General features: G+C 34.3%; 3 protein-coding genes across 3 annotated transcripts; 1 reads left to right on the top strand and 2 right to left on the bottom strand.

Annotated features, from left to right (window-relative positions):
* Positions 1 to 2,743: 2,743 nt before the first annotated feature.
* LOC108851962 (uncharacterized) lies at positions 2,744 to 4,055 on the bottom strand. The gene is made up of 2 exons (XM_018625443.2): positions 3,698 to 4,055; positions 2,744 to 3,615 (listed from the first exon to the last, which is right to left on the bottom strand). The coding sequence occupies exons 1-2, from the start codon at positions 3,863 to 3,865 to the stop codon at positions 3,058 to 3,060; spliced, it is 726 nt and encodes a 241-aa protein (XP_018480945.1). The 5' UTR covers positions 3,866 to 4,055; the 3' UTR covers positions 2,744 to 3,057.
* A 7,082-nt stretch (positions 4,056 to 11,137) lies between these two features.
* On the top strand, positions 11,138 to 11,899 carry LOC108853606 (protein SMALL AUXIN UP-REGULATED RNA 51-like). Its single transcript, XM_018627016.2, has one exon. It carries the CDS (start codon positions 11,188 to 11,190, stop codon positions 11,761 to 11,763), a length of 576 nt encoding a protein of 191 aa, XP_018482518.2. The 5' UTR covers positions 11,138 to 11,187; the 3' UTR covers positions 11,764 to 11,899.
* A 1,325-nt stretch (positions 11,900 to 13,224) lies between these two features.
* On the bottom strand, positions 13,225 to 14,607 carry LOC108851750 (AIG2-like protein C). Its single transcript, XM_018625216.2, has 5 exons — positions 14,420 to 14,607; positions 14,226 to 14,298; positions 13,957 to 14,049; positions 13,772 to 13,855; positions 13,225 to 13,680 (listed from the first exon to the last, which is right to left on the bottom strand). The coding sequence occupies exons 1-5, from the start codon at positions 14,542 to 14,544 to the stop codon at positions 13,528 to 13,530; spliced, it is 528 nt and encodes a 175-aa protein (XP_018480718.1). The 5' UTR covers positions 14,545 to 14,607; the 3' UTR covers positions 13,225 to 13,527.
* Between the last annotated feature and the right edge of the window lie 104 nt (positions 14,608 to 14,711).

The following is a 14,711-nucleotide window of genomic DNA, read 5'->3' as shown; positions in this document are numbered from 1 at the left end:
GCCAAGAACTGGGAGGTTCACCAGATGGATGTGCACAATGCTTTCTTGCATGGAGAGTTGGAAGAGGAGGTGTACATGAGATTACCCCCGGGGTTTCACTCTGATGAACCTAACAAAGTGTGTAGGTTGAGAAAATCCTTATATGGTTTGAAGCAGGCGCCGAGGTGTTGGTTTGAGAAGCTATCAAAGGCGCTTGAGAAGCTTGGTTTTGTGCAATCATATGAGGACTACTCATTGTTCTATTATGTGAAAGGCGAGAAGAGTATTCGTGTACTGGTTTATGTAGACGACCTGATTGTGGCAGGCAATGATCTGGAGTTGATAAAGAAGTTCAAGAAGAAGTTGAGTGATATATTTCACATGAAAGATCTGGGTAAGGCAAAATATTTTCTTGGCATAGAGATAGCGCGAGGACCATTGGGGATGTATCTTTCTCAAAGGAAGTATGCTTTAGATATTATTGATGAAGCTGGTTTGTTGGGTTGTAAACCTGCGAGCACACCAATGGAGGTTAATCACCAGCTGTTGAGGAATAAGAGTCCGCTGTGCAAAGACCCAGTGCAGTTTAGAAGAGTAGTTGGACGATTGGTTTATTTGACTATAACTAGACCAGACTTGTGTTATTCAGTTCATGTTCTTTCTCAAGTTATGCATCAGCCGAGAGAGGCACATTGGGATGCAGCTATGAGAGTTCTGAGATATCTTAAAGGTACTCCAGGTCAAGGAATAATGTTGAAGTCAGACTGTGATCTCCGTATACGAGCGTACTGCGATTCAGATTGGGCGTCATGCCCACGCACAAGACGTTCACTGTCAGCTTATATGGTTATGTTAGGAAGCTCACCGATTGCCTGGAAGACGAAGAAGCAGGATACAGTGTCGCATTCTTCAGCAGAGGCTGAGTACAGGGCTATGTCGGATGCCTTGAAAGAACTTCAGTGGTTAAAGAGGCTTTTGGTAGATCTTGGAGTTCGACATGAGGGGCCAATGGACTTGTATTGTGATAGCAAGTCAGCCATTTACATTGCGGCAAATCCAGTGTTTCATGAGCGTACGAAGCACGTTGAGAAGGACTGTCATAGTGTGAGAGATGGAGTGAAGGCAAAGCTTATTGCTACAAAGCATGTGAGAACCAATGAACAGTTGGCGGATATATTGACGAAGGCATTGGGGAGCTCTGCATTTCGTTACTTGTTGTCCAAGTTTGGAGTATGTGACTTGCATTCTCCAACTTGAGGGGGAGTGTTGAGATATGGAGAAGATATTATACGATAAGTATGTAGAGATATTATTGTTATAGATAAGTACAAGTAGATATGAGAAGATCTTATGATCGAGATGTATATATATGAGATGTAACGTGACATAAGTCTAATAACAAAGTATTCTTCAAGTCAATCTCTTGTTCTTTCACCAAAGTTCTGAATAAAATAATTTTGTTATCTTTTAAAAAAAAATCAGAATGACCATAATTATTGGTCGTCCCACAAAAGTCCTAAGGAGATGAGGAGACCGCACGACATCAAAACCGAAAAAAAAAGAGGAAGAAAAGTTTTTAGTTAAGAGCCAAATGAAGTTAGTCCTTGGCACTGTTTACGGGTCCATGACACGTGACCGCCTGCGATTAGTTTTTTTTTCAAAAAAAAATTCAGAAAATCAAAAAAAAAATTCTAAATACAATTTTGTGGGACATCCGATAATTATGCCCTTATTTTTTTTGTAACAACAATAATTATGCCCTTATATATATGTAAATCAGTAGTTTTTTTTAACACCGGATATATTTTGTGAATTAGTAGTTATAAAAGTATTTTCAATCTCCCTCCATAATTTAATCCAAAATAAATTTAAATTGAAAAATATTTTAGGCTCATTAAAGATGGATTTACTCCATAAATGAAGTACTTATATTTTTATTATTTCATTTTTACTCTAGAAATAGGATAGAGTTAGAGCAAATTCAATTATATTAAAAAATCAATTATTTTATAGAATTACCTTATTCTATAAAAAAATGAAATTTTGCGTTAGAGATGCTGTGTTATCTAACAAGCAACGTCTTTGATCACGGATGCCATACATTAGCTACTGTCGTTCTCGTTCAGCCAACTTCGCTGTTTCTTCGTATCTATTTTGTGGCTTAATGTACATTATTTTATTAGTTGCTAATTAGCCATATATAGAATTTTGTGTGTTACAATGAGTCAATGACTGTTTATGTTGGCCACGTTATAACCTTTGACTATTCAAACCTAAGGCACATCAACAAAGTTTTAACCATATAAATCTCCTTTGCTAAAACTGTAACTAAATTCTTGTTGTGAGAAACATCTTTTCGTTGACTGAATTGATCCAATTTATAAATAAATATATATATAAAAAAAGAGTTCTTTAACAAACAATTTTAATATCACCCGGACATAGGCTTCCACAACTCGATAGGAGCAGATTTTTATAAAAGAAACCCTGATCTTCTTCTGTAGTTACTAGTTTAGTAGCGGTGTAATCTGAATTTTAATCATTATGGTTTCATACTCAGGGGCGTCCCTGATATATTGGGAGGCTTTATTATATAGGCTCGATCGTGACGACTGGTTCTGACACCTAACAACTAACTCAGAGTGATACTAATGCACGGAACCAATATGTACACTTCACATTTCTTGCTCGACGTATGTCACGTGAATCATAACAGAACGTAACGCACCTGTTTAATATAATCATCTGCGTACACATTATAAAGTTAACCACATGGAAATGCCAATTATAACTCTCAAGTCTCAACATACCAAAACGTGACACAACATATACATAATCCAATATAATATACTTTAAGCTCTCATGAATGTACAAAAACAAACGCCCAATAAGCCCTAATCAAATACTATATGACCATGATTAATAAACTAGTACGCATAATATACTAAGAAATTTATTCGAACAAAAAGATCTTCAATCGAAAACTAAACTAATCTTCGGAATCTGCAAGTGTGTCATGTTTATTGAATCATCGATCACTTATTTGTCATCACTTGCTCGATCAACTCAAACTCGATTCTACACAGTTAATCCACAACTTGTTTTTCCATCGATTTTTCTGCTTTGTCTACCAAAGAAGAAAAAATCGAGGTTATAAAGAAGAGGAACCATCATGACCGAACACAAGAACACAAGCACCGGTCCAAATATCCAAAGCATCAAAGGCAACGCCGCATAAAACAACCGGTTCCCCACCGTGTTCAAAACAAACCCTCTCTCTAGCAACTCCCCCACGTACTCCTCCTGCGTTATCATCATCTCCTCATCCTCCAGCTCCTCCGGAGGAAAGGGAGTGTTGATGAGGATGTTGACTTGGTTGATGAATCGGATCGAAAGAGAGTGAGAGAAGAAGGAGAAGAGGAAGATGGTGAGAATCGTGACATACTTGAGAGCCACCATGAACTCCCCGTGAGCTCCGTAAACGGCGTCGTTTAGAGGCTTCTTCACTGCGTATGTGCTGCTTATAACGGCAGCTAGACCCGCGGAGAGAAGGATCGACGTTGTGGCCATTAATGTTGATCCCATTATGCAGTTTCTTAGCGTTTGAACGGCCAAGATGTTCTTCTTCTCGTTGTCCTAATTTTTTGAAAATATACATATATAGTTAATATGTGTTCGTAGATGAGTATACATGTTTAATTAAGATGTTAAAGATTACCTTGATGATGGAAGCGACCCAGAAACGGCGAGCTCTAGCGTTGGTACCGATGGTGGTGGTGAGAGGCTGTGTACGTAACTTGTACCACAAGTAAATATGGTAAGCAGCATATACCATTAGCCCTGGCGGCACCAAGATCACATCTAAATAACACTCTCTCCACTCCATTATACTAACTAGTTCAAAACTTATCAAAGCTCAATATCTTTTTGTTATGTTCTCTTTAGGTATGACTTGTTCGAAGATATGGAGAAGAAAAAGATCCTATTTATAAGAAAAATGATAAATACAATAGAGGCACGTGGGAATTGAAGAAGAGGGGTGACGTGGGATATTTTTGTCCTTTTGTTCGCCATTGTTGGTTTCTAAAGTTATCTGATCTCTCTTCTTTTTTGAACAAAAAAAAAAAAAATCTGATCTCTCTTCTTTCTTTTTTTTTCTTTGTAAAATAAGTGATTTCTAGTTGGAGCCCATCATAATTTATTAATTCTTGCACGCTTTTGATTTCTATCTTCGATCATTTATTTCTAGTCATAGATTTTTGAATAACGCCTTATATTAATCACGTATGTGTAGTCGTCAAGTAAGATTACATAACAAAACCGTACTACAATGATTTGTTTTAATCAATACCATTTATTATGTCCCTAATATTGTTGATTATTTCACTCTCTATCTAGCTAAATATTCCTAAACTTCTAATTTAACTATATACATGTGTTAGTAAAAAAAACCATATACAGGTGTTTATCTAGGAATTTCAAGAATATAGATATGACAGCATGTATGTATGGCCACAAAGCTCTGAATTTACATGAAAGCTTTCAGATTCAAAGTCTTATTTACTTTCCTAATATCGGCTGACTCTGTTAAATACTGTTGTCTTTATTCCTGCAGTGTAAACCAAGCTGTTATGGAAGTCGATAGTTTGAAACTATCATGACAACTTGGTTTGTTTGCACTGCAGTCTGCGGTAGTAGAAATGCAGTATAGGTTGCTCTGTTGTATGGTTGATTTTTTTTCAGTTTTACGTATTTCCAAACAAAACTTTAAATCAATGTCACACATATTGTAAAGAAGGTTTTTTTTATATGAATACTTTTACATTTTGTCAAAAAATGCTTTTTCTTTGTATAAACTTTTTATAAAGTTTTCTTGAGTTAGGAAGTAAAATAGAAATGATTGTAACAATGATTTAGTGACTGAAAGATTTAGCATGTCAAAATTCAATTTTTCTTATGACTATTACAATTACTGGTATTTCTGTAAATGTTTTAGATGAAAAATATTTAAATTTGTACGAGTACTAAAAACTAACCTAATCATTGGTTCATAATTTGCCAGACATAAATATAAAACCTATTTCTGTAAAGGTTTTATGTATGTCTTACGGTGTTAAAAAACACTGTAATCAAATTCATAAAAGCGTATACGTTTACGTGCTATTCCGCCACATTAATATGAATCTCACATTGATCGATGTCATTACAAACATAATTTTCTTCGACTTAATTTACGAATAACTAGTATTTTCGTACACAAAAACAGATTAATTAGTATTTATTTAATTATGAATAGTTTCAAGTTTCTTCAATTTATGAGACACTACTACAAAAGTTAGAACAATAAAAAAACTCGCACATAGAGCAATCCAATAACTGAAATACATAATGATTTCGCAAAAACATAAAATGAGTGAAATCTGACGAGGATCATATCATATGAGACAAGAGAGGACATGAAACCGACCTTTAACCATTTCAATCCTTTGTCATTACTTATTTATTAGGTTTTTGTGTGTTCATTTCACCCACTCCACTCAACTTCCTAAACGTTGGAGTCCTAGCTATTACTTTCAGAATTCTTATCAGATAACTTTTTTACTTCTACTTTAACATAACACCCCCCCCCCCCCCCCCCCCCAAATAATTCTTGTTTTCATTAATGGAAAAATGTTCAACTGCGAGTTTATATGCACAGTGTAAGGTACACCTAAACCAGAGTCTGAACCAAATAAGTTTATATTGGTTTATAGTATACCAATTTAGATCATTAGATGTTATCTACAATCTAACTATGTACAAAAAAATGCAAGCAACAGCTATTTACAAATTATAACCAATAAGCATGGCGAGTCGAATAATGAAAAAATACGTGATAGAAGTTAGGTATATCTATAACCTTTTTAATTTCGTAATAGTGTGCTTACTGTATACAACATTACATTTTTCGTTATTTAACAAAATTACATATTGAAAGGAATAACGCGGTTTGTTTTTTTTTTTTTTTTTTTTTTTTTTTGTAACTATAACGCGGTTTGTTTCAGATAACAAAAAGAACACCTTAATCAATTTGAATTGATGGCTCAGTTTCTATTTTACCATCTATGCATGAGTCTATCATATTCTAATTCCACCGTAAAGTAAATGTATGCTTTAGAAGAACAACTACTTTGAATCTTTCGTTGCTAATATCTGAGGAATCAACCAAAACGATAATAAAGTAAAATAGATATATTGACAAGAATTGCTTAATAGAGTCAAGCTTTGGTCGCGATGTTCTTAGACGGGAAGTGTGGCTTGGTTCGTATTTTGAGTTCTTTTATAACTCAAGACATTATAGTGCTCCTTTATATTCGTAGAAAACTCTTATTAGTTACTACTACTAAAGGGAACTTCAAAAAGCTGAATCACATAATAAATAAATAATCAATACTGTTATGATGGTAAACTTAAACATATACATACATACACTCAATTTCAAATTCAGTAGTAGAACCATCCTTATTTATATATATAATCAAAAAGCTGTATAACAGAATAAATAATAAACAATATGATAGCCAGTTTCCAAACCATTACAATTAATTGAATGTTGTTTTTTTTTTGACAAGAATGTGAATTTTCATTAACCATGTAATGACACGAGGAGATACAATGTGTTTTGATGAAATCAAATCCTATTGCATCTAATTAGCTAATCAAAGCAGTGGTGTTTCAGAGAGCCCCAAAAAAAGCTAAAAAGACTCTCTAAAACAAAAAAGGTTTAATCACAATCCATAGATTATAATTAAAGCTTGGCTACAATAAGACTCCGAGAGCAGCCATTAAACTTCAGCAGATCATTGCTTTACCTTGACACCGGAGCCTGCAACAAGAACAATAATCATAGGAGAAAGCAACCGGAGAACAATCCGGTTGCTTTCTCCTATGCTACAGCTAGAGTTTAATCATACAATGTGTTTTTTTTTTTTTGTGCTACAGCTAGAGTTTAATCATACAATGTGTTTTTTTTTTTTTTGTGCTACAGCTAGAGTTTAATTACACACCGGAATTATTGGCTTTATGAGTGGTTTCATCTCTTAGATGACTTTTTTTTTGTAAAACCATCTCTTAGATGACTACGAACTATATTTTGGTTTATTTTAATACAAGACAGCTCTAAAAATAGCATATATTCAAAGCAAAATTTGACCCTTTGATTCCTTTTAATTAATATATTCAAATTAACAGATAAGATATGTTTCTATAAATATCATACATAGAATTTGTATGTCGATCCTTAATGATCAAGATTAGCTCTTCCATTACATGAAACACTACATTAGCTACTAATTTTATATGTATGTTGCTTGGAGATCGAATTCATGATAATGTATATCGTGACTTTCATTGTCAGTGTTGTTTAGCTTAGTCATTCGCCATAGATCCGACATCATCTTCAGGCGTTGATGTTCGAATCATGTTTCCCACATGTGGAATAAACACAAATGCTCTCATTTGTGGAACCCATTTTTTTAGAAATGTATCTGTTGAGTTGAGCTGGTAACAAAAAAATAAATCTCCTGGAGTTTAATTAGAGTAAAGCTACAATTTCTTGCGCAATATTTTTTGAAAAGTGAAACTGATTATTTTTATACATATCATAAGATATAACATAGAACAAAAGACACACCATGAACGTCGTTGATCCATCTTTTGGAAAACGTATGCGTAGCCAAAGAAACAACACCAAAAACAAACAAAAAAGTAAAATATCAACGCAATTTTATTGAACTGTATGCATAGTTAGATCTGAAATTTAGAAGACGCATTTTAAAATTAATATTATTTTTCTAAAAAATAATTTGAGAACCATGCAACATTTGTATAATTGTTTATGAAAATTTAAGGAGTAATTAAAGACGAATATGTCATCCGATTCAGAACCGGCCTTGTTTGTATGGAACAATTTTTTTTAAAGCGCTCTACAGAACAAAGCCTTTATATTTTGAGTCACAAAACACCAAAATCAAACCATGGAAAGGTCATGAGACCTCAATAGTGTACTATAGTTAGAAACTTCCTTCACATGGAAGGACAGACAACGTCTCTACAAGCAAAGATGAAAAAGAGGGAAACTTGGTGATAAATGACACTAAAGACAGTTTGCTAGATTATGGTCTTAAGGTCGACTGTTTCATGTTGCTGAGTTCATTCTTTTGGTGTTATCACACTTTTGCTTGACACTTGCAGACTATTTGATTTAGTTACAATTTGAGCATCCATTTCCACAAATTTTTTTTTTTTGAGCAAGAGCATCCATTTCCACAACTATTACTAGAAAAATGTGGGTTGGTCTCAAAGTATTACTAGCCCAATATGCATTATAAGATAATTTGGGGTTGAGAGTTGTGAACTTAGTAGAATAATAAAATTAGCAAAAACTTAAAAAAATGATTATCTTAGTTTCTTAGTTTATCCTATTTTGTCATAACTTATAACGCATCTATCCATTTTGCAAAACAGCAAATCAAATCTGAAAACATTGGAAATCAGATCAAGCATAAGCAAACGCAGGATCAGATTAAAATAGAACGGAAATGGGGATGTGTATCGCATAGAAATATATAATAAATAGATTTAATATACTACTATCGTATAATAATTCATCTAAAACTAAAAAAATCATGAAAATCATTATTGATCAGAGGCAAGTAGAAAGATCAGGGAATAAAAGCCAGCTTCATTTTTCCAGTTCAAATTATATTTTCTCAATTATTCATAGGGGGTCAATCATACATGTCTGTTTCTCCACGGTAGTTAGTAGCACTTTATTTCACATGAAATTATATTAAATAATGAAAATGTACGGATTTATACAAACCTACTAATCCCTGAAAAAAAAAATACTCTGAATGGTTTTAGGAATGACAAAGTAAGTAATCAATCATTTGAATTTGGTGCAACTATAACTGTTAGCACAAATAAACAAAATATAATAATTAACTAATTCGTACAAGAAAAAGAAGAACGTGAATTGTGAATCTGTGAATTGTGATAAAGGCCATGTTGTACGGGCCACTACGTAAAGGAATCATTCATAGATTAATTGCTAAATAATATAAAACTGAATGGTGGATTGGTGGCCTAATTGGTGAAGTATTTTCCAATTATATAATTTCATTACTAAACTTTTTCCAAATCTAATATTCTGATAAACAAATACTATCATTATTTTATGTTTATAGGAAATGCTTTTGCGTAATTGTTGCTGATATATTTATTGATATATTCATTGTCTGTTCATCACCAGCACATGCAACCGTCTCTAGTATGAGAACTTGAAAGCTATAATAACGAATAAGGCACATTAAAGATAAGTTTCTTCTTATATTAAATCGGCGTCAACTTCTTATCATGCATTTTACGCAATATATATTAGGCCGAATTTGTTGTTAACATCATAAAGAAACTAAATAAATTTAAATATTATCAATTAATAACTTATGATTTATTGTTTTGCTAAACTAGAATATATGATTTCAGTTGCTGAAGCCAATCATTATTTTCATTTTTATATTTGTCAAATATCCTTCTTGTTATTGGTTATTTACTTAGCAAACGAGCCATAATTTTTATAGACACACAAATATATACAATGTAAGATCAAAAATAAGATATGTTGATTAGAATTATTATTGTAACGTCCCGAGTTGTGATACGTAAAAAAACTTAAGAGAATTGATTGGCTATCTATATTACCAAAGTTGACTTATTTTTTCCGTCACAAATCCGTTTAAAACTTTAAAGTTAAGCGTGTTTGGGCTCGAATAGTGAAAGGATGGATGACCCATCGGAAAGTGATTTGCGATACCGTGTAAGTGAGATCAAAGTACAGGGAAAGATCATGTGGTGATTGCAGGGTCAATAAACAATAATTTCGAGTCTCGGGAAAATTAACGACCGATCGTCAAACATGATGAAACTCACGGGCCGAGAAAACGGGCGTGAATGACCCATTAGCCGTGGACAGGTCGGAGTGTTACAATTATATTCTTTTGACGAACTGTTACATAATTTTGTTTAAACTTATAATATAGTATTATCATAAGCAAAGAAACATGGGAATTTATGAAATGATCTGAAATCACTATAAAAAAAAAGAAGAAGAGAAAAGTAAGAAATTTCACATGGGAAGGTGCAGTCAAAACCTGAAACCACAATAACATTGACGTGGAAATACAATTTTTTTACCGGCATGGCCTCCATGTTCTACTAATGTAACTTCTGAAGGATGCGTCAGAAAAAAAAATTACTCTGTTCATCGTTAGTGTGATATGCAAAGCTTATACAATTACTAAAAGATGACTATATATGTAATCTAATCAATATACTAATCCGTATTCATATTATAAGTATATTTCTGGAAGAAAGGAAAAAGTGAAGAAGAGATCCAATCGTTAGATTCCTGGGGAATTGAACTTCTAGTGTTTGGTAAAAGTGTGAAACCGTTTGCTTTGGAAATTGAAGCCCTCCCCATGTTTCATGTCTCTCTATTTTTTTCTCCTAGCTCTCTTACTAGTCACCACAACACTACTGCTTCAGTTTCTTACGTTCGAAGTTGTTATTATTATTTCTCCTTTCATTAGGAAAATTAGGAAAACTCCAAACGTTATTTCTTTCTATTACATTATATATGAGCAGTTCCAATAGGGTTGCTCTAAGTATTCTTCTACTATATGTTTACGTTCTTTATACATAAACCATTATCTATTTAGCAAAACTAAAACCAATGTATAAAACCATTCACAAAATACATATAAACTAGTAATTCTTAAAAGATAACATAGTAGAAGTTCTTACAGCTAGTTTTTGTAGTTTTTTTCTTTCATTTCGCGATGTTATTAACAACACAAGTGTTTACAAATTGCGGATATAAAACGCAATCTCAAAATCATAAATGATCATGGCCTTAATAACGACTTAAGTTAACAAAAAGTCAAACTAGAAGTAAATAACCCGCCTCGAGGTTTTCCAAGTTGGGTGTTAAGAAAACCCTAAGCATATGATTAGTCAAATATTTTAATCTGTAAAATTATTAAAACAAGATTCCAAAATGTCATCAACACCTCTATATATCTCCCCAACCTCCAAAACCCACCATGTCTCTCTCCATCATTACACTAACACATATAGATCATCAAACACAAAAAGAACATAGCCATAGCCATGTCTTCTTCTGTTACAGCCATGGAAGCCAAGAAGTCAAACAAAATCAGAGACATCGTAAAGCTTCAACAGATCCTCAAGAAATGGAGAAAGGTCGCTCAAGCATCCAAACAAGCCAACAACAACAAGATTAACAACGAAGAGGACATCAACAACAGCATCAACAAAACTGGAAGTGGCAGTACTGGAAGTAAGAGCATCAAGTTTCTGAAGAGGACACTATCCTTCACAGATGTAACAGCTGTGCCTAAAGGCTACTTAGCTGTCTCTGTGGGGAAAGAGGAGAAGAGATACAAGATACCAACAGACTACCTTAGCCACCAAGCTTTCCACGCACTGTTGCGTGAAGCAGAAGAAGAGTTTGGGTTTCAGCAAGCTGGTGTGCTGAAGATACCTTGTGAAGTTGCTGTGTTTGAGAGCATTTTGAAGATAATGGAGGACAACAAGACTGATAAGTACCTGACCACACAGGAGTGCAGGTTTAATGCAACGACTGATGAAGTGATAACTTACCGTCATCCTTCGGATTGCCCTAGGACTCCTTCTCATCAACCTCACAGTCCAATGTGCAGATAGTTTATTGTATTTGTTTCAATGTGTTTGTTTCTTTGAACCATTCTTCTCCCTCTTCCCCCATGTTCCCACTTTTTTCCTCTGGGGATTTGAACTTGTGTACTTTGCAACTCCAGGAGAAATAAGAATGAGAGATTTTTGAATAATAAAATATACAAACTGTCCTGAAAAGATTGATAACATGAAAAGCTCTCTTTTTACTTTTTTAAAAAAGTTAACCAAGGAAGTAAAGATTCAAACTTCTAACTAATCACTATTCAAAACAAATTCACAAATAAACATGATGGAGAATGCATCACATGGTAAGAATGAATAGTTAGAAACATCTAAACATAAGCAACTACAGTCTACATGGTTAAGTTTCCTTTTCCATCATCTGCATTTGTCCTTTAACTCTTAAGTAGAAACCAAACACACATCAGCCCAAGAAGTGTTGGTGCAATGGCAAGTATGATCTTGTGGTTACAGCGTAAACACTCGACCCTTGTGCTATTCATATGGCAATTTTAGGTCACAGGGTTAGGTTTAAGAGACCTTGATTCAAAACAAAGCAAAAGGTTCATGTTTCTATCTATGCATCCTCCGTTTTACCCGGTAACTACCCATGTGTAAATGATGTTGCAGTTATGCCAAGTAATCAGAGTTTGAACATAAACTAATGGAGTAAATAACTAAACATCAATTAAAATAAGTGTGAAAAGATGAGAGTACCTTACGGCATTGTACTTTTTAATCATCAAGTCAAGTCTCTGGTTGTTAAAACTATATAGAGATCAACATGTTCCAAAAAAAAAATATAGAGATCAACAAAATGTACAGTAGTATCCTATGCTTTTTAAACATAATGCTATAATAAGTATGTTAATTAGTGAATCTAATAACTTTAGTCATAGCATCACATGCACTTTTTCGCTGAATTAAGTAGCCATCATTATTGAAATCACATGCAATTAAAACACAGTACGGCAAGATCAGAAGGAATGATCTTGGTATCCTCCCAAAAATCGATCAAGAAGGTATATCTCTCTCTCTCTAAAAGGGTGGTCAAAGTCAAAGGTTAAGAAGCCGAGATCTGATAAAACGGAAAGGTCACATGACATATGTACCCTGAGGCTTAACGCCATCTTAAGCAATCATCCAATAACACATGTGTGATGATCTCAAGAACCTAATCTCGAGGATACTAAATACTACTACTAGTGATTATATGAGCAGGTTCCATATAACTATAAGACAGAAAGATCCAGCAAGAAAATTTAACATGAACAAACCATACGCCTCAGAAAAACTTAAAAATAGTGGTGACGGTAGGTAGGTCAATGACTCATGTAGTTTGCTTCTTTATAAAGATTGGTATACAAAGTTATGAGCTAAAAGGCAGAAACAAAAGGAAACTGTGTTTCTGCTCTCTCAGGCAGATAATAAACATAGACAGCGCTGATACCCGTTTGAGCAAAACACAGCTACACATGAACACACACATCAGTACATAGACCAATCAGAACACATTTCACAGGAATACATGCATCAGTACATACACAGAACCAAACCAAACAAAGAAAGAATCCCTTTTAGTAAAAAAGAAAAAAAAAGAAGAAGTCACTCTTCGATGAAATTACAAATCATAGGAGGTTACTTCTGATCACATGATCATGCAAGCCAATCTCTCTTAGTAGTTTCACTTGAGTTTTATCACATTCATGTTTCCACAAGTCTTATTTAAAATGTACGGTGAAGCAATGGCCTCATTATAAGAACCAAAAGGCATCACGAATCCAGAGGTCTCCCATCCTCAATATCATCCTGCTTAAAGAACGTTTTAAATGTGTCGATCCTAGTCTTTGCTTCTGGTAATTTTCTCTCTTCCACAAACTTCTTTGTGGCGGTTACGAAAGCTTCCCTGTCACCTCGTTTCCATTCCTAACACAGTTGAAAAAAAAATCATAAAGATCAAAGCATTCAGATTCTAAAAGCAACAAGGAGACAGATGGTAATATATAAGATATCAAACCTCAAAGTCCCATTCTCCATAAAGATCAGGATCATCTTTGTTCTTCCATACATAAGTTCCCACTTGTAGCTTCTCTGAAGTATCCTGCAATCGGAAAACATCAAGAGGTTTATAACAGAAGAATCTACCCAAACTCCGACATAAATATACAGAATTGGTTGTTCTGAACCAAACAGTAGTGTTACCGTCAGCACAACTTCAACAGCCTTTCTGTCATATTCAACATCCTCGAAATCATCTAACAACTTACGCTCATCATCTGTTATGCCCTTTAGCACCTACAAGAACAACAATCTTCTCAGATCTTTATATGAGAAGCCTAGGATTAGACAAAACAAGGAGGGAAGAAACAGAACCATGTCTACACTAAAACATATCACAAAACCATTTCTTTTCCATTCATCCTATATTAACAAGAAACAAATGAGAACATGGGGAATCAAGAACAATGAACCTTTCCGGTGACTTCTCCGGTACTGTCCGGTAGAATGGTTGGATAAAGACGATTCTTGATTCTAAACCTGTGACTGTAAAAAAAGAAAACACACCAGAAAAAGCCAATAAATCAACCTCCTCCACTGGATCGAAAACATAAACGAGACCAAGACAGGTTGACTGAGTGTGTGAGAGAGATAGAGAGAAACGTACAAGCCGGAGAGCACGGCTGAGGCATGGTCAGGGACACGATTAAGAAGCACGTTAACGACTTGGGGATCCTGGAGACTGCCGTAGACAAAGAGATCATGACCAGCTTTCTCTGATAAGATACTCATCTTCCTTTGTCTCTCCTACTCTCTCCAGTTCAGAGAAGTTAAAAAGTGTCCACGGTTCAGCCACGTGTAAAGCATGTAAAGGGGTTGTGTACTTATTTAAATTTAACTAATGTTTTTTTTGGGTTGACCATGAACTTAGTTGGTAGTGATTACTGGGAAAGTTGATA

This window comes from Raphanus sativus, chromosome 4, assembly GCF_000801105.2.
Source record: "Raphanus sativus cultivar WK10039 chromosome 4, ASM80110v3, whole genome shotgun sequence".
Taxonomy (NCBI): Eukaryota; Viridiplantae; Streptophyta; class Magnoliopsida; order Brassicales; family Brassicaceae; genus Raphanus; species Raphanus sativus.
The sequence above is the reverse complement of the archived record's forward strand: the minus strand, read 5'-3'. Positions and strand labels throughout refer to the sequence as shown.

Excerpts from the sequence above, each read along its gene's own strand:
- LOC108851750 (XM_018625216.2), bottom strand. The coding sequence starts at position 14,544 with ATGAGTATCTTATCAGAGAAAGCTGGTCATGATCTCTTTGTCTACGGC. Across the intron at positions 14,050-14,225 it reads CCGGAGAAGTCACCGGAAAG|GTGCTAAAGGGCATAACAGA; the intron begins GTTCATTGTTCT and ends TTGTTCTTGTAG. Across the intron at positions 13,681-13,771 it reads ATGGAGAATGGGACTTTGAG|GAATGGAAACGAGGTGACAG; the intron begins GTTTGATATCTT and ends CAACTGTGTTAG.
- LOC108851962 (XM_018625443.2), bottom strand. The coding sequence starts at position 3,865 with ATGGAGTGGAGAGAGTGTTATTTAGATGTGATCTTGGTGCCGCCAGGG. Across the intron at positions 3,616-3,697 it reads GGGTCGCTTCCATCATCAAG|GACAACGAGAAGAAGAACAT; the intron begins GTAATCTTTAAC and ends TCAAAAAATTAG.
- LOC108853606 (XM_018627016.2), top strand. The coding sequence starts at position 11,188 with ATGTCTTCTTCTGTTACAGCCATGGAAGCCAAGAAGTCAAACAAAATC.